The sequence below is a fragment of the Amphibalanus amphitrite genome, unplaced genomic scaffold (genome assembly GCF_019059575.1).
Source record: "Amphibalanus amphitrite isolate SeventyFive unplaced genomic scaffold, NRLGWU_Aamphi_draft 000765F_arrow, whole genome shotgun sequence".
Classification (NCBI taxonomy): domain Eukaryota; kingdom Metazoa; phylum Arthropoda; class Thecostraca; order Balanomorpha; family Balanidae; genus Amphibalanus; species Amphibalanus amphitrite.
The window spans coordinates 237342-260074 of NW_024882259.1; the positions used below are offsets into that span (position 1 = coordinate 237342).

Here is a 22733-nt window from a genome sequence, read left to right on the forward strand (position 1 = left end):
TCGAATGAGTGACCGTTCCAACCCAGCTGTAGGTATCACTGCTGGCTACACTGTCTACACTGGAACTGCATCGAAGGTATTCAAGGCACGGCACAGAGTGCCCTGGACTGGCATTGTGTGGCGCCGGCGCGGTGGGGCGTCCGCCGTAAAATTCCGCCCAGCACAGACCACCCTCGGTCCACCTCACAAAGACCCTCCACCTCCACTCCTTACCTGCCCAGCCCCTCGGCCACAGACGGACATATGCGTGCGGGCTACGTTCCGTGCGTAGGCCGAAACTGCTCACAGGGAGGCGACGCCTGCCAAGCTGTGCTGGGCTGATGCCGATGGACCGATGGGTCGATGATTGTTAACACCGCACTACGACCTCTCAACGGCACGGTTCAGTGGCTATTTGACCTCGCTGGTCACCCACCCCCTCCCTCCCTTCCTGTTCCACCCCCCCCCCCCCCCCCAACCCACCACTCGCACTTTCTCCGGCCGCGCTGTGGGCGCATGCGCCGTGTGACCCGGCCCGGCCGTGCCATTCCGGAAGTGGCTACGATCGGTGATGACTGGCAGGGTGGCACTCGATCTGAGGGACTGACGACTGAGGATTGACGAAGGACGATAGACGATAGACGATTGACGATTGACGACTGACGACTGACGACTGACGACTGACGAAAGGCGCTAGACGATAGACGACTGGCGACTGACGACTGACGATTTATGTCTGTGATTTATGTCGACAGACGGACAGACGACTGACGACTGATGATTAGTGACTGAGTCATGCATTGCCCAGTGCCCACCTGTCCCAGCAGCTATTACCTACTGGGGGCAGAAAGCCGTGTGCGTTCGTCACCGCCTTTCGGAACGGATGTGTTTAGTCAACCTCCACTGCGCTTACGTTAATCGGCTATTTAAAGAGATCGTGAACCACATCCGCTTTACAGGTTGCTGTATCGCGTACTGGTGCTGCCTGTAAGCGCCGAGCGATGGATGTCCGGTCCCACACTAGTTAGAGCAGGTTCAGAATCACAACAAGAGGTCCAGCCCCCGCCGAGGGCGATGGGACGGTCGGGAGGGTGTCGACTCCTGTCCACGTGCCGAGGAGGGGAAGGGCGGGGAATCGCCCTCCATTGGACCGGACTTCCTGCTGTGTGTTGGGGAGTGGGGAGTTCATTGGGGAAAGCAAACCGACCACAGCTTGCCATGCCCTCACATGACTGAGCTGGTGTGGCAGCTAATGATAGCCTGCTATCGCATCACCAATGGTAAACCGCGCTTGAATCAAAATGTCCGTGGTATATCACTGGTTAGCTTGCTGATTTGTTTTGTAACGTAGCTGGCATGTTTATTCTGTCCACAAAAACATAATGTCCTCTTGTTGGCAGCCTGCCTTATCATTCAGTCTGCAGTAAATTCAATGCTCTCTGACCGCGGAGTTGACATCACCGACCTGTGCTGATCTCATCTGACCTTGGATACGCCACCTCTGTGTTCGACCGCTGACCTCACCCAGGTTCATCGGTGATGGTATTAGCAGACATTCCACGGACTAATGACTAATCTTCCCCGGCAATCAATGCCTAATAATGGCGGATCAGCCATTAGCGCTCACGCATCGTCCACACTTCCTGGTGGCAGAGCGCTTCGCCTCGAGTTCCCTCAACCGTGATCACGGATGAGCGTGACGGTATGAATCTCTTATCACTTGAAACGTGTCGACATCATCGGAGGGCCTCTAGACATGCTTCCATCATAACCTTACCACAAAACGTCTTCTTCAGACCGCGAGAAGCACTCTGCTATCGTTAGCAGTACTGATAGCATTGCCACAAACGAGCTGAGCGCACTGTTCATTGATTACAGAACGTCAGAGGGTTTTGCGCTTCGTAAGGAGTGATGTCAGTTGCCCACTGTCCAGTACTGAGTGAGATCACCGTTATCAACTGAAGCGCTGAGATTCCATCAACTCTTTGACAGAAATCTACCGTTGCACTGTAGGCGATCCATGCATTCTAACGCTTCAGGGGCCCGAAAAAAATGATGGCAAATATGAATAAATACTGGCGTATTTTGTTATAGCTAAATATCCCAGCACCCGAAATGTGACACTATTTGTAACATCAAGCCAAACACTTTCAAACCACACACGTCCAAACACGACCTTTTTTGGAGAGGCTGAGCTCTGGTGCCTGGTCGTGATTTGATCCTAGTTATATTTAGAGCTGTAAATCAAGACTAAAGTTGAATATATTGAAAACTCTAATTTTGATTGAAACCTCATTCCTTGCGAAGTAATATGCATGCCATACTTTCAACTTTTGAAGCTTCTCTATATTTTTTATAATATTTTGCATTACACCTTTTTGACTGCATCAGTTCAAGACTGTGTACAAGTTGTACAGCGTTTGGCAATGCGCATGTTTTACTGTCCGCGAGATCCGGCCACAAAAACACCATCACTTAGTAGCCTAATGTTTGTTCTCAATACCCTGTTAAAATTGTCTGCGACTTTTTGCGATTCACGGAGTTATGGGCGTTTTCCTCAACCCTTACCGTATAAGGTGGGGGCAGGGCCGAGGGGAGAGCGAAGTACCGCCGCCCAACCGAAGATTCTGTTCGCGACAGCTCCGAACTCACCAGCGACAGAAAGCTGAAACTTGGCATACCTGACCTTTGATTCAAGTCGAATCTTGTGACACCAACTACATTTTTAGGTCAGGTCAGTTCACGGACCAATGACGTCATAAGTGAACCTCTGCACGATCCTCAGATGTCGCAATTTCGCAAAGCCCTCAATGCCAGAGCAGCTTTCACATGGAGATGAAACTTACAGAACCTAGTATCCTCCAGAGGATTCACAGTTTGTATGTCTCGGATTTTCCCTAAAGGTCACATGAGGTCAGGTCGATCACATGACCTCACCATTGTGAGTCAATGTTGTAAAATGAACGCTGCTATTTTGGCGCCGGGAACGATATCAAACTACATAGTTCAAGCTTTACTGTTGCAAGGTCCGATGCTTTACTTTTGCATTGTTGAACTTGCGTGACGTTATTAATGACGTCACTATGATCTAGTCATTATAGTTTTTGGTCCATAACTCCCCAACAAATTGAGCTAGCGATTCAGGCAAGCCACTAATGAACTCAGGAAGATCTGCCGAATCAAATGGTATGCAATTTGACCTCCTTCGACCATTTTCGTGACCTGGGAATTCTGACCTAAAAAACTTACAATCGGGTAGGTAGAAATGGCTTCCGTTCGGGGAGAGCAGCATGCCCACGTGGCACCGAAGTTCTAACTCATTTAGAGGCCAAACGGAAAACGAAATTCCTACTCCTTCCTTTAACTCCGTTAGCATACATTCATTTCGCAACTTTGAATCCCAACCACCAAACATAAGCGTTACACTTACGTTGTAGGTAGACACGATACTAGGCACTAGCTAAAGCTATTTATTTGTAGAACATGTGATCGGAACGTTCAAACAACCACAATTTTTCGCAAGTCATGGTCTCCTCTTTTTTGCTTTGCAATTGCATCTTAGCTTTGCTTACATGCAATTTCAGCGCTAAACCATTTCTATTTCACCGATAATTACCTTCTTCCTAAAACACGATAACTTGCGATCTCCTGAAATGTGGTAGTCTGTTGGTACTATTTTCCCCCAAACAGACCAGTCTGAAAGCGCCTTTGCAACCACAGAGATCTCTATGTTTGCAACAATGTTTTCTTTGCAAAACCAGCACCCGTGGTTTGCGATCAAGTGGTTCATCCGTAACTGACGCTAGTTGAGAAGTAAGTCATAACACAGACAACACTGTATATGTTTTTGTTAAGCCTCTTCTGTCCTGTGTTAAGCCTATGGGGAAAAGGCATTGCATTGCTCGCTCTCTTGCACGTTGCAAAGAAAACCTGATTACTTCTGATGCAAACACTTATATCAGTTGAAGCGCAATGAAACTAGGCACAAAATAAGGGGTTTAAGGATGACTGGTTTTGAGTCTAACTTAAGATATAGCTCATGAAGTGCTAGGATAGCGAAATCACCTACTGTGCGTTGATTAGAAATTTGGCATACCTGTGTCAGTTACGAGCGTGCGGGCTCCATTGGCTTCCAGGAAAAAGATTCGAGTTAGAACGCATGGTATGCGTCTTGATGGGACAGCTTTCAGAATTTCTCCCACCGAGGCATCGCAATGCCGTCTGAACGTGATATATTGCAGACTCGTTTGTCCCACTTGGTCTTTAGGAGACTTACCGTTATCCAGTTGTAATAGTTCAATCATTTCGGGTCATAAATGTCGCATGGAATCCGTACTCGACATACGTAAGATTAACATTACGTGGTCATTGGTGCACCGGTAGTTGTAAATCCGACTTACCCTGAAACCGATATCGATAGCTAGAGTAGCAATAAAATGAGTCTTCATGTATATGCCTTGCATTATGGGACAATTCCTCTTTGCAAAATGTCCACAACTGGTATAATTAAATGTTTGAATAATTGGAACACAGACCCTCTCCTACTTTTTTAAAAACATGCACTATAATGGCAGCGGGAAGAAGAGACCTCCGGCCCTAGGATTCTCAGGTCAAGCGAATTCGATGGGCCGCTCGACTTATCCCCGTGAGAATCACGTGATTTCTCGGCGCTCTTTCCCTTCGTGAATCCCACACCGTGCTAATCATTTTCAGGGGCGAGAAGCTCCTTGAACCCACCGGTTTCGGCTACCGCTGAAGAAATCCCTTTCATCAGCACGGCAATTGGCTACGGTGTTAATAGAAAGTCGTCGTTTCATTCTCCGCGGAGATTGGATGGGTCTTTGATCGAAAGTTCTCTCGCTAGCTGAAACGATGGGCTGTGATGTTGATAGAAAGTCGGCGCCATTGAAGTGTGATAGCTCTCGGTAGCGATAAGTGGCTGTGGATAATCAGATATGTGACGGCAATGCATCAATATCCTACACGGTTTGTGTGAAGGTGTGTCGGATTGCGTAGCCTCTGCTTTCAGACAGTGAGCTGATGATACGGACGCACCTGAGATGATCTTTTCTGCTCCTGTTTCAGATGAGGAGGAGGAGTGGGAGGAGACTAGAGCCAGTTCGGAGGACCTCCTGCAGGATTCCAGCTCGCGGTGGAGGCAAAACAGGTAAACGCCATCTCCTTTCACTGGATTTAACAGCATCGATTTGTGGTCATATAGTTGCTGCTAATTGTTTCTGCGTTGCATGCTTTATTTCGTAGTAATTAATGCAGTACCTCGCGATGAGTGACCCCTTCCTGACAACCACCATACTTCCACAGGAGTATCTCTCAGCTGGATGTGCGGGAGTCTGGTGGCCGCCACAGTCCGGACCCAGAGGACCACATCACGTCGGGAGTATCGTCCTCACGACGGTCGGCCAGCCAGCGGCAGAGGTGCGTGAGACCGTCCCCTCGTGCTCCCTAGGTGTCGAATCCTGACCTGCCAACGTCATAAGAAGGTAGCCCAAGTTATCATCCTGTTATGCTGCCGTCAGTCTAGGAGTTGTGCGCCAATGTCAGTTCCCTAAAATGCCGTCCTCGGGTGTCATTCCTCGGGTGGTTTTCAATTCACACCAGCTACCAGCCAACCCCTGCGGCCTGCATTGTCGATATACGTTTGAGGCTGGCGATGCCCGTCGTGCGGCACTTTCGCCCAGTGTGGGCCGTCACCGGTTTTTGTTGATCCACTGAAAGACCAGTGTGGACTTGCTAAGAGACCTGTGTGGGCCACTGTCTCCCGGACCCGGAGGTCTGCTAAGAGACGTGTCCGGCTGAGCCGTGATTTACCGAGTCACGAGCGCCGCCGCGGTGCCGGAGAAACGGGACACGGCTCTCAGGGGCCGCCGCCCCAGGAAACACAGCCGGCTCACTGACCTTCGCCAGACGCCGATTTCGAGTCAGAAAGCACAGAACGGCGTGTCATACATAGAGTTGGTGTCACCAGTTTCGGACGTGTTTAGTAGCACCAACAAGCTCTTGTGTCTAAAAAGATATTTGGCACGTAAATAATGTGTCGTCGTGACACATAACGTCAGGTTATTTTTTTCCTCAGCAATTTCATCCATCCCATGACCTGGCAAGTTTCCACTTAGGTACTGAATCATTTATCTAAATGAAACATAACCGTTTTGTCAGAGTTTAACACACGATAAACATCATTTACATCAAAGGGTGCGTCAAAAACCGGTCATAAGTTTCATATCATAAATCTCGTGTCGGAAACAAAACCAGATAGCGGTGATCTCACATTCTGGACTCAATTGATGCTCATCTAGCTGGCTTGCAGACTAGACACGGACCAAAAACGGGCCAAAATGGGCCGGTGGTGGACCACAGAGAGGCGGTTGTACACTGTCTGAGACGGCGCCGTGCACGTGTAGGTCGGGGGTGCGGCGTCTGTCACCCTATAGCGGTGCGGAATTAGCGCGTTCCCCGCCGCGGCCGAACGGCGTCGGTTCGGTCGGCTGGAACAGGTTCCCCGGAGTGAGTCATTTCGTCCAGGGCCACTCGACTTCGGCCCACTTGGTGCGACGCTCAACGGCCATTCCTTTGTTAATCGCCCCGTGTTGACGCATGCAATAAATCCGTCACAGGTGCACGAAATGCCCGTGCAGTCGGGTTGCAAAGCTCCTTTGCGCCATTGAGCTTCAAACCGACTCGTCGTGGCGCCAGCCAGCGCCGTGATTTAGGCTAGCTGATCCATTTGGCAGACATATCCTGGTAGCCTTGACTTAAATATATCTGTATTTAAATCATTACCGTGTCATGGATTTTGTGATCTGTACGGGCGGCGAGCTTCAGCGGCTGAGTATTATGTTTGAAACTAAACGTATACTTTCATTTATGCCTAAATAAGATGGTACTCTATGCAACATTAAACACGTATATTCGTTTACAAAAATTTATGTCTAGGCGGCTGTTTTAGAACGTTTTTTTTTTTGCAAAGCTACATTTTTTACGCTTAATGGCACGGTTCGTCTCTATGCGCTTTGAATATAGCTGAGCGCTTCGGTTGCAGGCTGTGGCCAATATTTGCCCATCTTAAAGCCCTTCGTAAAAACATGTAGTTAAATGCATTCTTCCTACTCAGGGATATTCTATTATTCATAAGCATTGACCACACTATCCTTCGGCTTCTAAGTGTCCTTGCGCGCCTACTTCGATCACAGCTACTATCACCTGCGTTTTTGTATGCAAGTGAGTGCACGGTTTGCAACCACTTTGTGCAAATTTGCTGCAGACTCCTCCCAGGTACACAAAACGTGTCCTATTGTTGGATACTAAACAGGAATTCAATATGCAGATGCAGACCTGCAGGCATTAACATTCTAAGGAGCGTGCAAACTCAGACACCAAGTTCAATGGTCATGCGACCTCAAGGTTTCGGCAGTGAGCAGTGCTGACCGTCTGGAAAAGTATGCGATCGAGAGATGTCCTTTTCGCGTAGTGTTAGGAATATTTTCGCCGGTGACGAACTAAACCGACGGACACTGAATAAAACGGGATTGAAAAGCGATGTATATCAGAAAGCCTAAGCGATTATCTGCCCAATATGACACAGACTCTTCGTTTGAGATCAGGTCCTGAAATACCATTAGTCGTTACAGATCAGATTTTAACTACATACTTTCAATGTTCACCAGCGTCTTATTTCACTTTAACCATGAACGCTGGCATCAATAGCCGGCATTCGATTTAACGGTCGTTTTCTTACCATACCCGGTCTTTTCTGTCGCTTCAAACCACCCTCTGTCGTTCCCGGTCGTTTCTAACCACCCTCCGTCTTCACAGGTCCCCTCCGTCGGCCGTGCCGCCGGGTAGGGTGGAGTGGAGTCGTGGTCTCAGCTCGCCCCACGACGAGGACGAGGACGAGGACGCTCCACCACCTCCGCCGCAGCGACCGCCACCAGGTAAACACAGACAGACTGCAGACACAACACTCCGGCCCAGACTATACATACATCCTTCCTGCTGAGCTTAACTGAATAGAGGTTTGTTGGGTGATATATTGTGATTGGAGTCTGCCAACGCTATCAAGATGCGTCAATATGTGTGTCATATCGCCAAGCGAAATGCCTCACGAATCCGTCGAATCATCGGAGATATTTGTTGTACGAGCAAATGTCTTTGTCCCAAAATATTATCATTTGCTGTCGCGAGTTCGCTGTCAGCGTGATAAAGCTGTATGCGTGTTTGATGTTTCTCAAACGAGTGTTTTGCTGAGATGACCTTCGCTCTCCACCAGCTGACTTCGGCAGCTCGGCGTCCGTCGTTCCCAGACGATGGATCACCTCCCTCAAGCTCGACCCTGCGTGACTCCCGCCCCTCCCTCTGCCCACAGAGCTGGTGCCGGAGGCTCCCAGAGCGCACCACCCGGACTACTCTCGCAGCTGGCGTCACTCTCGGCCTCACCCGGAGGGTGGTCGGGGAATATACGAGGAGCGCAGTCGGTACCGTCCGCGCGAGGAGGGTCGGAGTCGGTCCGGGGGCGGCCACCGCCGACCCGACGAGCCTCTACCCGTGCCACCAGGCGGTGAACCTCGCCCTGAGGAGCTGCTCTCTCGCGTTGACCGCTGGGTGCTCAGCTCCGTCGCTGTGGCCGAGACGGCCGCGCCGGGAGTGCGCCGACGTCACAGCGGCCGGCAGCACGCCGAGAGGCGCGTCCGGTCACCCTCAGAGGACCCCGCCGGACGGCTCACCAAGTCGCGCTCTACCGACACCTTCCTCGAGCACGACGTGATGAGGGAGCCGTGGCGCCGCCCGCCGGCCGCTCATGTGGCTGAGGAGATGAGACGCCAGTCGGTGGCGCGAGACGAGCCCGTACAGAGGTCGCGCTCGTCGGCTCATGTGGGCGAGGAGGCGCGGCGATCGGCGCCTAGAGAGGAGACGGTACAGCGGTGCCGCTCGTCTCCGCAGGTTACCGAGGACATGAGACGTCGCCTGGCTGCCAGAGAGGCCAGAGAAGCTAGAGATGCAAGAGAAGCGAGGGATCTACGAGATATCAGAGAAGTGAGGGACGTTAGAGAAGCCAGAGGGCTGCGAGAGGCCAGGGAGGAGAGGGATGCGACCAGGGATCTGCGGGAGATTCGGGAGTCTCCCCGACCCCGGCGTGGCATGCAGCGGTGCCGCTCCAGCACCAGCCTGCTGGACCAGCGGAGTCCGGACCGGGCGCGCCTCCCGGAGTCGGCCGGCGGCTGGCGCGGCGACCACACGCGCCGCTGGGGCACCCTGGACCGTGACCTGCGCGAGAGGCCCAGCTCTCGGCGGCGGGAGCAGAGCCGCGACTCCGAGCTGCGCTACCAGGTGGCGCGCGAGCTGCGGCCGACAGAGGGCAGCGCGCGCAGCCGCGGCCCGCGCGCCGGCAGCCGCACTCCCGACTCGGAGCTGTGGATGAGCGGCGCTGACAGCAGGGGGCGCTCGCGGTACAGCGTGGCCGACCCCAGAGGAGTGCGAGAGTACGACTATCGGCCCAGTCTGATAGCTCAGCCCTACTAGCCGCCATCTGGCTGGGGGTGGGGTACTGAAGGTTGTGCTGAGGGTCTGTCAGATGGAGCGCACATTGTGCAGCGTGCCGCTGAATAAACGGGATGGTGAGCCGGTGGAGGTGATAGGTGATGTAAGGATATCGATCGCCATGTCACCTGCTGGTAGAATAGAGAACTAGAGCTATAAGGTGGACCAAAGGTCCGAGAGGGGACGATATTTGCTGGCACTGGGTGATCGGAGTCGTATGGTGCTTGGCGAAATATGACCGAAGGAGCGCTCACCAATTTGTGATGTGATATAATTCACTTAGGTTAAGCAATTAAGCATACTCCAGTGAAATTGTGAGCAAGACAGTCTTGCCAACTAACTGGACGTCTATCCATAGGTATCCGAGAGATTAATAGTCCTCCAAATCTGCAAGATTTGGAACAAGGTGTCGAATGCAGTGGACAAGGTGTCAAGTGTTCATTTGAAACTTATTCTGATGCGTGTTTTCGGCATTACCCGCTATCTGACTGTATGCCTGCAATCGGGGTGTCGCCGGCGAAAGTCATGTCAGATTTGAGACACCATAAGGTTTTGCAATCATGTGACAAAAATCTTATTGCGTGTCTACAACCAGCCAAACGTGACAGTAATTGGTCTCGACGTCACGTTTCACGCGGCGGATAAAAGTGTGACTTTTACAAGCTCTTCCCGTTTTTGTGCCAGAAAAGAATAATTCATTGGCCTTGAGTTGTTTTTCCTCTTCTACCCGCACTCCGTTTGCCATGTGTAAGCGATTGGTCGTCGCTACTCTGTGTCCTGAGGCGCTTTTACGCATAATTTTGTCTTTCCGCCGCGTTCAAGCAATGCGTTGAGCCTAAATGTAGTGATAGTTCGTGTACTTACAAATACACTGGAGCTCTATCTGCTGTGATAAGTGATGATGAGTCCTGAAAAAGCGTGCTCCATTTGAGCAGACTGGTAGAATTTATATTTGCTGGGAATCGAGGGAACGTCAAAATAACGGTGTGCTCGGGAGAAACTTAAGGATTACAGATAATTTCAACAAGCCTGAGCCCCTGAGGATTAGTTTGTATGTGAGTTTTGACACTAAACAACAACTTGAATCATCGTTTGCCAATCTTCTTTCGAATGATGGTGGGCTGACCATGACAGAATGATAGAGCGTGGAAAACACATCGAGGGGCTGCTATAATCGTGCTTAAAGATAATTAACACTGAGATTCGGTGGAAGCTGACATAGGAACGCTAATTCAATGTTATGTTGCCTACGAAATTGTATGGAATTAAATTTTCTTGATTTCATATTCACAAAAAAACTTACATCTGTGCGGATGATTTGTGCATAGCCCACAAGCCTTTTATTCTCTCGTACTTTTGCGAGCTTCGACTCGTTGATTTGGCATGTGTATACTCGTATGGTGTTTATTTGTAAACGCATTCACGTTGTAGTGAATGGGTGCTCGGATTCATTTCGTTCTAAGAGTTCGGAGGAAAATAAAACGAAAAAGTAGCAACCAATCGCTTACTGCTCCCGATAGCCATCTCGAAAACAAAGCATAGCACAAATACATTTATTTACCTACAAACGATCAACACACTGCAGGGAATACTACCAACTGTGTTCGCTGACAAGGTGCCTCTTATACATATAAAATACTGGTGTCCATTACACAGAATTAAAATAGGTATACATTGATCTAACTATGTATTGATGCATAAGCATGTCGTCCTGTCGAACTTAACAATTAAATGTATTACAACGCTAGGGCAAAACTAATAGTACACCAATACGTAAACGATTATATTATTGTTAACCACCACTTGAAAGACATCTAGCACAATAATCAGTCATCGGCCAGCTCTCCAGCCTGCTCGAACCACTTGACTCAAATAAAAACTGCCTACCGTTGCTGTCAAATTTTAAAACAATGCATTGCCAACTTTCGACCACGGTTACCTAAACACAATCCACGCAAAAGTAACGAATCCAGGTCACGAGGGGGTTGCCAGCCGTGACATGTAATCGTTCCGTGACGGGGTTTATCACCAATTAGGGCAGCAGTTTCTCTTTATCGCCAGCTCGCCAGCCCGGGAAGCAGGGAGGGGTGCAGAGGAGCAGGCAGCACGGAGTGACGGTTTGTGTAAAAGGGCACAGCGCAGGCGGAAGACGAGAGAAAGCATGGCCAACAGTATAGAGAGCAGACGTCCCGGCCCCGTGCGTCGCTGAGCGGTTTCATTTCGGTCGCTCATTACTCCAGTGAGGCTATTGTCTCAGTGGTGGTTTCGTCATTGTTTGAGACAATGTGGGTGGGTAGTATAACGCTTGCAGGTGTGAACAACCCGACCCGTAAAAACAACAGTGTTGAACTATTAACAGCAAAAACATCTAACAAATAACTGCGCTGAATATGCTGTAAACCTCTTCAAAACGTGGCTATCATGGGGTCCTCGTCATCGTCCCTTCGCGCCCCGTCCCCATCGTCCCCAACTCCCTCATCTGCCGCGAGGTTCGAGGGACTGCTGCGACCGACGGGATCAGAACCTCCGGTCAGAAGATCCTGGATGTTGTTTCTGCTCACGGCGGGAGTAGAAGCAGGGGCGGGGGCAGGGGAGGACGGACGCACCACGCTGTACGAGAGTCGAGACCCATGTGCGAACTCTGCGAAATCTCTGAAATTTTCGAAGTTTCCGGGTCGGGGTCCGTTGTGCGGATGGTACTCCTCTGGGCTGTCCGACTGCGCGTGAAGAGAGCTCACACTGTCTGAAAACATTCCTCCCCGTAGGATGATGTAGTTTCCAGAGCCGAGGATGTCCTGCTGGTGGTGTTCTCCGTCGGAATGTGAACTGGCCTGTAGGGTTTGCTGACGAACTGGAGCGAGTGGCACCGCCTTTGGCAGCCGCTCGGAGGGGGATGAGCCATCGCGGACGGCAGGTCGGTACACTACGCCGTCCAGCGGCTCCCGTGGAGAGTCAGAGTGAGGACCGTCGGAAGGGGAGAGAGGGAGGGGGTGGTGACGATGAAGAGTGGGTCTGGGATCCGTAGAGTGGTGTGGAGTTGAAACAATGTGCCCCGGTCGATCAGTGAACTCCCCGTGGTCGTGGAATCTTTCATGATCGGATAAATGTTCGTTGTGATTAAAATCCCCGTGCAGCGGCTGACTTGGATGAAAATCCTGATGTCTGTGGCGCTGCCTTTCCAGCTTACGTCGCTCCTTCTCTTGTTCCGTTACTCCTAAAACATGATTTGTGTGCTTTTTGCGGTGATCCGAATGCTCAGGTTGAGACTGACTGGGAGGCTGCTGTCCACGGAAGCGATCATCCAGCTTTTCGCGATCCTGGATCGCCCTGAGCCGATCATTAATGAGTTCCCACTCGTGCTGTACCAAGTTCCTGAGCTGAAGCACCTCGTCCCTCCCAGCCAGTCGATCTTCGTGCGGCGGTGGCGTTGACCTGACCCCGGTCGGTGCCGGGGCCTCCCCGACAAACCGTAGAGGCCAGGTGGACGGCACGAACCCGCTCGAGCTGATGCTACGCCGCCTCCGCCTCCGCCTCCGTGGGATGGAGTGTGGGTCCGTTCCCCCATCGTCCGAACCAGTCCGAGCCTGATGGAAGGAAGCATTGAGATGTTACTTGTTTTGTACTGGCAATTAACAACCCATCACGCACAACTATGAAGTAAACTTCTTGAATAAAAAAGAGATGTCAGACATCAAAAGGAATGCACCAGCAATTAACCCGCGCCCCACTGGGGTCTGTGTATAACACGCCCTACTGGGGGGGCTATTCATAGCCCCCCCCCTCCTAACTCCGAAACTACTGGGCCGATCGTCAAAATTCAAACGGCGTCTGATAGCCCCGGAAAAACTGTCGAGCGAAACCTAATTTCATTGACCTCGAGGTCACCGATGACGTCACAGGTCAGGTCAAAGTAAAAATTATTAGCACTTTGGCTTGTTCACATTTTGGGCTCTGGCCGCCGTCTTACAAGTCAGATCAGGCTCATTTTTGGTTTCCACACTCGTGAATAGATGCTCTAGATACCTTGAGGGTACCAAACTTGTACTTTGATTTTCAGGTCAGGGTCAGGTCATCACAGGTCACGAAAATATTATATCATGCGTCGGTCACGTGACACATGTTTTATGGTCCATTTAGGCCATAGATTTCGAATTTGATGTCGTCTGTGTCATTCAAGGTCATTTTGAGTCGAAATTAGCTTAGGTCAGGTCACTTTCAGGTCAAAAAAGGTCAAATTTTGAAGTTGAAATTTTTCAACAAAAAAGGTGTCTATTGGATGCAGTTTGAACTCAGGAACACGACAGTGCCATTTATATTGGTGTACGATGCCAAACACGTACTGAAAAATTGATTTGAAAAATTAATAATTGTGAATTTTTTGCAATAATGCGTATAACTTGGCCATTTTTGAAGATATTTAGCTAAAACTTGCTAGAGTTAGTCATAATCATGCGTTCTGTCACATATATTCCGGTTTTTTCGAAAAGTCAAAAACTTTTTGAAAAAAATATAAAAATATAAATTTTGAATAATATTATATAAAATTTTCAAAATTTTCAAAATTTTGAAAATCCGAGATAGCAGTTTGATAGCGCGGTCGATTCTGAGTCCTTTCATTCAAAGAAATTGGATCTAGCTTAAAAACTGAGCTCTTGGGAGCGATTGCCGTGGTTCAATGTTTTGCGTCGAAATCGGACGAACATGACGTCACTCTGACGTCATTTCCGGCCGACCTATGGTAGCTACGAAGTTCAAACTTTGACACAAGGTGTCAAATTGATGCAGCCGAAGGTAATGAAAGTTTGGCGTCGATTCGTCAAGTGGTTTGGAAGTTATTGCAGAAAAACGGGAGGGGGGGCTATAAATAGCCCCCCCCCCCCAGTGGGGCGCGGGTTAAACTGGGCAGAGCATATGACGATAATGTGCATAAATAACTAGGTGTAATTTTACGCATTCGCTTTAGCTGTTGAGAGGCGCAGTAAAATTGCATTACGTATATAGCATCGGCGTCTATTTAATTGGGCAATAAGGAGTTTCGTGATCGTTTGCATTACGCGCGCATTGTGTGGTTTGTTGGCCACTGGACAGGTTTCGCCATCAGCCGTCACGCGGTGCGGTTCACCGACGTCAATGACGCAGCAGAAAAGCACCTGTCCGCTGCCCACCAGCGGCTGCCGGTGTCGCTTTGTCGCCAGTCGTGAGCTTACAGCAGCTAAAGGCTGTGGCGGGTGTGTTCACACATTTCGCCCAAAGCCGCATGCGGTGGCATAAGCGGGACTTGTGTAATAAGCCTACTGATCGGAACGGCAGCTGAGCTGTCGGCTGGCTGGGGCGCCTAGCAGCTAGACTGGTCCGCAAAACACGCTCGAACGGATGAGCGGTGAAGGCAACTCCTTGAAAAGGGTGCGGGATTAGGTCATGGACAAATGCTTTAAGTCGATGATTCTCAACTGAAGAGCTTTATTTTGCAGGGATAGGTAATAAGCGATAGTTAGGTAAGCGTCAAAGGAACGCAGTGGATGAAAGGGCACCGCATCAGAGCGTGCCTCAATGAAAGGCGCATGCGAGAAAAAGATGTTGGTAATATTTTAATGTTATCGCAAAAGACAGCATACGGAATGATCCAGTGCTATGCACAACAACTAGAGACTAGTGAGCGTAAATGAATGGTGAATAGCGAAAGTGAATCGAATTAGTAACCTAATTCGAATACCGTCATTAGATGCTCAAACACTAATGATATGTGCTTGTCTAAACTCTATACCCAATTAGCATTATTCAAAGTAACATATTCTCTCAATCGGCTTGCGCAACCCTAAGTCCTACACCTGGCACTAGCCGACCACCTGACACTACGCTCGTGTCGCGTCCTCTCTCTCCTGGCTCGGAATGCGCGGGTCACCGTCCCTTCCCTCGCCGGCCGGTGGAATGCACCGCGGCTGCTGCCCGCTGCTGACGACTTCCTGACTGGCCTCACATTGCAGTGAAGGGTGAGGCAACCCGCTATAGCACGCGGATGGGGCTGGCAGCTGCAGTTGCGATCCAGAGAGAGGGCTGATGTGGCCAGACGTGGGATACGGCGGGTGGAAGTATAGGACTCAGGGGCTAGGACGAAAGGCTTGAGTCACTATATCCTCGTATATGGTCAGCTCAATAGGACGGACTGATGAATTTGACCGGCGGGAAGACCTGATCAGCCGGATGAATAGAATTGTGGACAGGGCTGGGGGTAGGAGCATTTCTTTGTACACAGACTTGTGGGGCGGACTGGTGGACCAAACTGGTATTGTAGAACGGTGGGAAAGACTGGCGGGATATGATGGTGGAACAGACTGACGGGATTACACGGATGGACAAACCGGTGTATAGAAAGGCGCTCATCCGTCCGGAACTGCTGCCTGCCGCTACACACGCTGGTACGGCTCACATTACGTGGCTCACATTACGTGGCCTACACTATACGTGGCCACAGCGATAATCGCGTGTGACACGGCCCAGCGAGTGCTCATGCGGTGTAACAACGCCGATTGGGCGTCGCATTATGACACATCGATGAAGAAAACACGTTCAGGAGTCGGTCAATCGCGCAGTCTGTTCAAGGGTTACCGACTCCGGTGAGTTTAACCTTTTACTCCAGCCGTGGCTCTGTGATGCGGAACCGATTGTGGCTGATGTTTCGCACCCTGGCCGCGGTGGCGAAACTGCCCTGACCGCGCCCGTTTGCAGGGGAGCGAGGGTGAGAGGCGCCGCGCACGGTGGCTGCGCTTTACGTCAGTCGCAGGCCGCACAGTGACGGGGGCAGAGTTATGTAAGGTCAAACCAGCGATAGCCTGTGCCCCGCTTGAGTGCTCTTCCATATCAATGGGCACCGCGTTCAGCAGGCCTCGCCGGCATCAAATCGGTTGCTGTAAATAAGCGGTCTAGACAATCTAGTTTTATGGTCCAGGAAACAGATTAATTTGCCAATTTTTCATTGTTTTATTATCTCATGTATAAATAAGGAGTATTTCTTACATGACCTTTTGTTACGGAGCGAGCGAAGCGAGCGTAGTCTTTCCTTAGATTAACGGAAATTTCTGAGTATGAGCGGCCGGCCGGCCGGCCGGCCGTGCGGAGGCGGACGCTTTTGCGAGGCTTATATCTCAGCAACCACTTGACCGATTTACATGCGGTAAATTTTGTAGGGTAGCTTTATTCCTTCTACCAAGTATTGGACTATTCCCGATGCATGTGGGTGACCCCTTATGCACGTGCCACGTGCAAAACGAAGAGGTGCCAGTTTTGTAATTGTTGCAATATCTCGGTAACTACTTGGCCGATTGCGCTGAAAGTTGGCATGTAGATAAGCACCCACTAGGCACTGCATATCCATGTGCCAGAGTTGGGGTGCTGCTGCACGTGCGCACGTGCAGGGGTCGTTTCCAGATCTCGAGAGCGGCTGGACCGATGACGCTCAAATTTGGTACACGGTTAGGGACCAGTTAGTAGGGTGCCGTGCACAAGTCAGTTGGGACCCATTTTGCACGTGCGCACGTGCAGGGTGCCGCTCCCAGATCTCGAGAACGGCTGGGCCGATTGTGCTCAAATTTGGCACATCGCTAGAAACCGGTCAGTAGGGTGCCGTGCACAAGTCAGTTGGAGGTACCCCCTCGAAATTTCGCACGTGCAAGACTCACCCCCTCGCTCGCTCCGTTAGTCGCCCCAAAAGGCGCTATACTGGTGGATAGTTGCTTTGAAAGGGAGGTTACAATAGAAGAGAACATAAAAGGGAAGAACAATATTTTGTGGCATTGTATGTAGATGCACGAGCAGATGATATTCTCGTTGCTCACCTGTATGACAAAATATCGTTTAGGAGAATGTACAGAAGTTAGCTGCGTCTCTGCAAAAGAAGCACAAATTACACTGAGCAGAAATGTCTCATGCAATGGCACTTAAGAAAACACAAAAGAAAAACACGAAAAGAGCAAAACGTAGGAGTTAGGTACATGAATTGGATAAAATTATTTGTTTATAAAACTAAACTAGCTAGGAACGAAGAAACATGCATGATGCATATGTACAAATGACATTTTATCACGGTAAAAGCATGATTGCCGATAGAGAAGGTGCGAATTGCAGTTCCAGCGAACGCTATAGCCAGCGTATAGCTAGCACAGACATACACATGATACGAAGCATTCTACATGTGTCGTTCGCTTTATTTGATCTGCAGTTTATGAAAATATTTGTGCAAATAAATATATACATTCCACAAGCAGTGTGATCACTGCATGCACCATGCAGTGCAATGTCATCAGCTCTGGTGGCATTGTGAAGCATATGACCAGACATTGCGTATTATATGAGCGCAATTCGTCCTTTTTCAGCTAGACGGTTACGACAATCTTGGGAGTAACAATAGGTACACTGAATAATAACAATGAACATGTTTCTGCAATATGCTACGACGTGTCCTTCATTTAGTCGCCGTTTGGAGTGATGACAATGCAAATTACACTTTTTTCCAGTTTTAAGTGACGTAAAAATGAAGGCTTTTGCTCGGTCCGGTGCCGGGCATGATATTGCCACATTTCATTCGCTGTGGGTCATGTTAAAAACCTGGTGCAGTGCTTCCATGCTTATTAGGTTGGTGCACGGTGAAGGCATTAATTTTGAGGCACTAAGAAAATGTTTGAAAAGGTAACGAAAAAACGGACATGCTCATTTTTGTTATTCTACTCTAAGTTTTTTTTTATAATTAATCAAAAAAAGGTGGCATATGACGTCACCATTCATCCTGCGTCTCTGATGTGTACTCACTGAGGCGATCTGGGAGCCGCTGAAACGTGCCGGGCTGCCGCGGGGCTGGGCTCCCTCCACTGCGGCGCTCACTGCAACACAGCGCGTGAGTTACGTCAGATGATGACGTCACTGCTGTGATGTCACAGTCGGTCTGGCGACCATCGCCGCAGCCGCTGTCGACATGCTTAGGTTCAATTATCAGTGGATGGTTCACTGAACGTGGCTCATTGAGGGAAAGTGTACAGGTACAGGCGAGAAGACATGAATGCGCGGAATGAAAAACAGTCGCACTGCTAATTACATACAATTCGTGAGAGTTTGCACAATTAACAAATGAAGTTGTCCGCTTAGATTACCTAGCTTTAATTTTAATAATGTGTGCCTTCTGTACCTTCCATCCTACGATGAGCAATGAGCGTATTCCATCATCAGACGTAAATATTTGCCAAAGTTTAATTTTCGAGCAAAGTGCATGCAAATTAAGCACATGCATGCTTCGCGAGCTCGAACGTGGCTATTCTTTCCGAAGGCCATCAAAAATGCACGGATGAAACTAACACCAGTCGCGTTTTCACTCAGGTCGCGTCGCATTGCGCCACTGTGGCGGTTTTATGATGAGAGTGCTGTCCGTTCTGCCTCGCTCGCCGACAGGCTGGGTCCGTTTCTCCCCTGTATAACGATGTCACGGACGGTGGCTGGTGCGCAGCCACCGTCAGCGATACGACGCCGATTCGCCGCAGTCGCGGAGCCTTCGACCGTGACGGCGTGGCCTCTGACACACGACTCATGGGATGTGCATTCGCTGTTGCATTAGTTATGGCGTGTAACCAGGTATACATATGTGACATGTGGAGGTGATTGTGGTGCATGGCGCATGGCTCGTGTTCGAAACTGTGACACTGTGATGAGCGACGGACTTTTGCTGTACTTTTTTTCCTTTAACATCTTTACCATTCAGCGTATATGTATTTATGTATTGACACTTGGACAGAATAGCCGTGAATATGGAGTTCCAAACGAAATAAATGATGATGATGACTTTTCTCCGTATGTAATTCAAAGTGAATTTACCTGGGACAGTGATTATTCAGGGTTCAACGAGTGATAAAGCATTAAATTACCGCAAATATGTTTTCATAAATTGAAACAGCTGACACAGAGGCTTGTTGTGTGAATTCATGCATATCTTACGATGACAGCGTGCATTCCAATCGTTGCAAACTGCTAGAGAAAGTACGTACACATTTGTGATTTCACGGTCTAGATGTTATACGGTTGAAACATGGAACACAACTATGAAAGCTGTCTACTGCAGCGTCCTATTACAAGAGACTTAGAAGCAGAGAGTACTCACCCTCCCGTCGGCTGCGCTGCTGTCCCTTTCCGGGGAAGGTGCCGTGGCCGATGAACCGTCCCTCGTCCGGCCGACGGGCAGACGGGGCCGGCGCAAAACGGGCCGGACGGCTAAACTCGCCACGGAGCTCCTGCCCGTCCGAAGGGAACCGCTGCTGGGCCGGGAACGACGGGCGGAACGACTGCTCGAACGATGGGGAGCTCTGCTGGAACGACTGGGGAGAGGTCTGCTGGAACCGCTGCTGGGGGATCGAGGAAAACGGGGGCTGGAAGAACTGCTGCTGTGACTGCTGCTCCTGCTGCGACGGCTGGCGCTGCTGCTGCTGCTGCTGCTGCTGCTGCTGAGGCTGCCTCTGCTGCTGCCTCTGCTGCGACTGCTGTGGTTGCGGTCCTCTGAGCACGTCCTGTGGTGACGGGTTCACGCCGAGGAACTGACCGGGGTTGCGCTGCCTCCTGACCGTCGAGTCCCTCATCAGCGGCTCCAGACTGTCCGGCAGCCGGCCACTGTACGGCTTGTTCAGCATCTCACGCAGCTCGTCAGAGATGTCCCGTCTGTAGCGCACACGGGGCGAACCTGGCGCGGTGGACAGGCGTCAGACGATAAACACAGGTGGCGAGGTGGCAGGAAAATAAGCCGGGAGATATATGGACTTTTTGCAAGAGCGACGCGTAAGACTCAAGCAAACGGTCAATAGGTAAGGGGTCAGAATATGAGCGATAAAAACGAGATAAGTTATGAGAAATGGGATACTCGTCGAGTGCATGAAGCATCTTGCGGTTACATTTTGAGCTAACTTTCCTTCTATTTGCCCTCAGACGATTATGTTTACAATATAGGAGTTGATTTGCTTGTCGAATTCATGAAAAGTTACATTAATCTAGAAAACACGTATTTGTGCAGTTATGTTCTTGGCTTGGAGCATTCCAATGCTAAGTAAAAGGTACTACCATTGTGCTTCGACATCTGTTGTTCTGATTGGTTACGATACGTTTCGCAATGCGCCATGACGCTTTGGCTAATGACACCCATTAGAATCACGGTCCACTGATTACCCAATTCAACTGCAAAATGCCTACAAGGCTACAACTGAGTGACAGTGAGGTGTGAGTTCATAACGCTCTCACAGGGCTGACGCCATTGTCGCTTATGATTTATTGCTGAGGTGCTTCCTCTGTCTTTCCTCCGTTTGTCTGTCTCATTCAATGTTCGAGTTAAGATGACGGGTTTTCCGTCTCATGTCCCAGAGGCCACAGATGGACTCTTCAAGACTCTTAACCCTCGCCCGTAAACGGTGTTTTGCCACCTTCGCCCATGCAGGGGGGTGGGGGGGTTGGTGCGACCCCCCCTGGCGTTTGAAAACGGAGCGTTGTAGAGCTTAGCGGAAAAGACCAACGGATTGCTCTCAACGAGATCTCGCGATTGGTGGTATATTTTTTGGTCCTAGGTCAACATTTGACCTATTTATGACCGGTCAAAGGTCAAATTTTCGGAAAAATCTAACTTTTTCAGATTTCCGCGCCGATTGCGGCAAAACGGTAAGAGATATCGACTTGAAACCTTCACTATCGTGATCCTTGATCAATTCTCTATCGTTTGGTGTATATTTCGATGTCATAACTCTAAAAATGATGCGTTGGGAGCATCGGAAGTCTGCAAGGTCATTTGTGCATTGGGTCACGTCAAGCGTGTGACGTCACTGACCTGACCCTGACCCAAAATGAACTACAAGATACAACCGACGAGGCCTGAAATGGATAGCAAATTCGAATTCAGGGCATCAAAATACCCCGAAAAGGCATACAAGTGCAAGAAGTCATTACAGGTCAACCGAGGTCACTGACCTGACCTTGACCTTTAGTAACCTTCAAAATGTCAACGGACATTGTGCCAATGTCAAATCAGCCAGTTGTGATTCTTAAACAATCCATCAGTGTGTCAGGTCAGTCGACATTTATACCAATGTGAAGCAATCTCCAATTTAGCGTAAATCTGGCCGGAGGTTGTTCCCTTTATGACGTCATAACTCCGTGACCTGACATGACCTTGACAATTTTTTTTTTTACCAAAAGTTGCGCAAAGGATGCCCCAAAGGCTACTGAAAATTTGAGCAGGCTATCTGAAACGGTTCGGCGTGTAGCTAAGAAAAACCTCAGGGGGTTGCACCAACCCCCCCCCCCCTACATGGGCGAGGGTTAATGATCAGCGTGACTTCACTCAGAAGTCAAGGGAGTTCAAGGGTGTCAATGGAGTTCCATGCATTGTAAGAACGAATGGATACTTACAAAGCCATTCTCAAACGGTTCAAATCGTCTTGGCGATGTTTAGGCGTACCAACTGTTTTGTTAAAAAAGTTAAAATATTAGGTAGGTAGGCACCTGATTGATATTATAAACGTATTACTAAAATTAATCAATTTGATTCTTCTTAGATGATGATGTGGCACTTCGTCAGCTCTCTCGTTTGATGACACTGATCAACGCGATATATTTATTATCTATATAGTATTTTTTAGCCAATAGGTAGGTACTTCCTACCTATAGGTACAGAGACTCAGTGACAAGCAGTGTGCCGTCAGATTCGAAATCACCAGCATGATTGTTCCTTATTATGAGCAGAGCTGCCATTTTCATTCAGCACCAAACACCCGACTAACCTGTTGTGACGGCCACTGCGATGATGAGCAGAGCGACGAACGTCTGTGCGGGCCTCATGGTTCTGTCTAGATGGCCGGTTGTCCGGAGAGGCAGACCAGCTTTGTGTGCGACCGTTGACCGATTCTGGTGCCGTCCGACCCCCGTCGGCGGTGTGTCTGCTCCGAGTCGGCCTGTCGGAGTCACCGGACCGATTCAGCGTCGAGCCTTCACTAGCGGCGGTCGGCGACGGGACGCCGCTTATATCGGCACCGCTCCCTCTCTATTCCCTTCTGCCTGCCTCTCGAAACCCCTGTCCCTCTGTCTCTGTGTCTCTGTCTCTGTGTCTCTGTCTCTGTGTCTCTGTGTCTCTGTCGCTGTGTCTCTGTCGCTGTGTCTCTGTCGCTGTGTCTCTGTCTCTGTGTCTCTGC

The 22733-nt window shown here is 49.8% G+C and overlaps 2 protein-coding genes across 2 annotated transcripts in view; one reads left to right on the plus strand and one right to left on the minus strand.

The window, feature by feature from the left end:
* LOC122365823 (zinc finger CCCH domain-containing protein 13-like) overlaps positions 1-10418 on the plus strand; it is a 36358-nt gene extending 25940 nt beyond the window's left edge. The window contains exons 2-5 of the mRNA XM_043337395.1: positions 5065-5146; positions 5302-5415; positions 7813-7931; positions 8363-10418. Of these exons, the coding sequence (XP_043193330.1) occupies positions 5065-5146; positions 5302-5415; positions 7813-7931; positions 8363-9516 (1469 nt within the window). The 3' untranslated portion in view covers positions 9517-10418. The remainder of the gene's footprint in view (positions 1-5064; positions 5147-5301; positions 5416-7812; positions 7932-8362) is intronic.
* Positions 10419-11029: 611 nt separating this feature from the next.
* LOC122365822 (RNA polymerase II degradation factor 1-like) lies at positions 11030-22570 on the minus strand. The gene is made up of 5 exons (XM_043337393.1): positions 22326-22570; positions 19673-20245; positions 18337-18407; positions 17367-17416; positions 11030-13118 (listed from the first exon to the last, which is right to left on the minus strand). The coding sequence occupies exons 1-4, from the start codon at positions 22381-22383 to the stop codon at positions 17405-17407; spliced, it is 714 nt and encodes a 237-aa protein (XP_043193328.1). The 5' UTR covers positions 22384-22570; the 3' UTR covers positions 11030-13118; positions 17367-17404.
* Positions 22571-22733: the final 163 nt, after the last annotated feature.

Coding starts and splice junctions, on each gene's coding strand:
- LOC122365822 (XM_043337393.1), bottom strand. CDS start 22,383: ATGAGGCCCGCACAGACGTTCGTCGCTCTGCTCATCATCGCAGTGGCC. Junction 20,246..22,325: donor CGCAGTGGCCGTCACAACAG/GTTAGTCGGGTG, acceptor CCACCGCGCCAG/GTTCGCCCCGTGTGCGCTAC. Junction 18,408..19,672: donor GCAGCGCAGCCGACGGGAGG/GTGAGTACTCTC, acceptor GCTGTGTTGCAG/TGAGCGCCGCAGTGGAGGGA.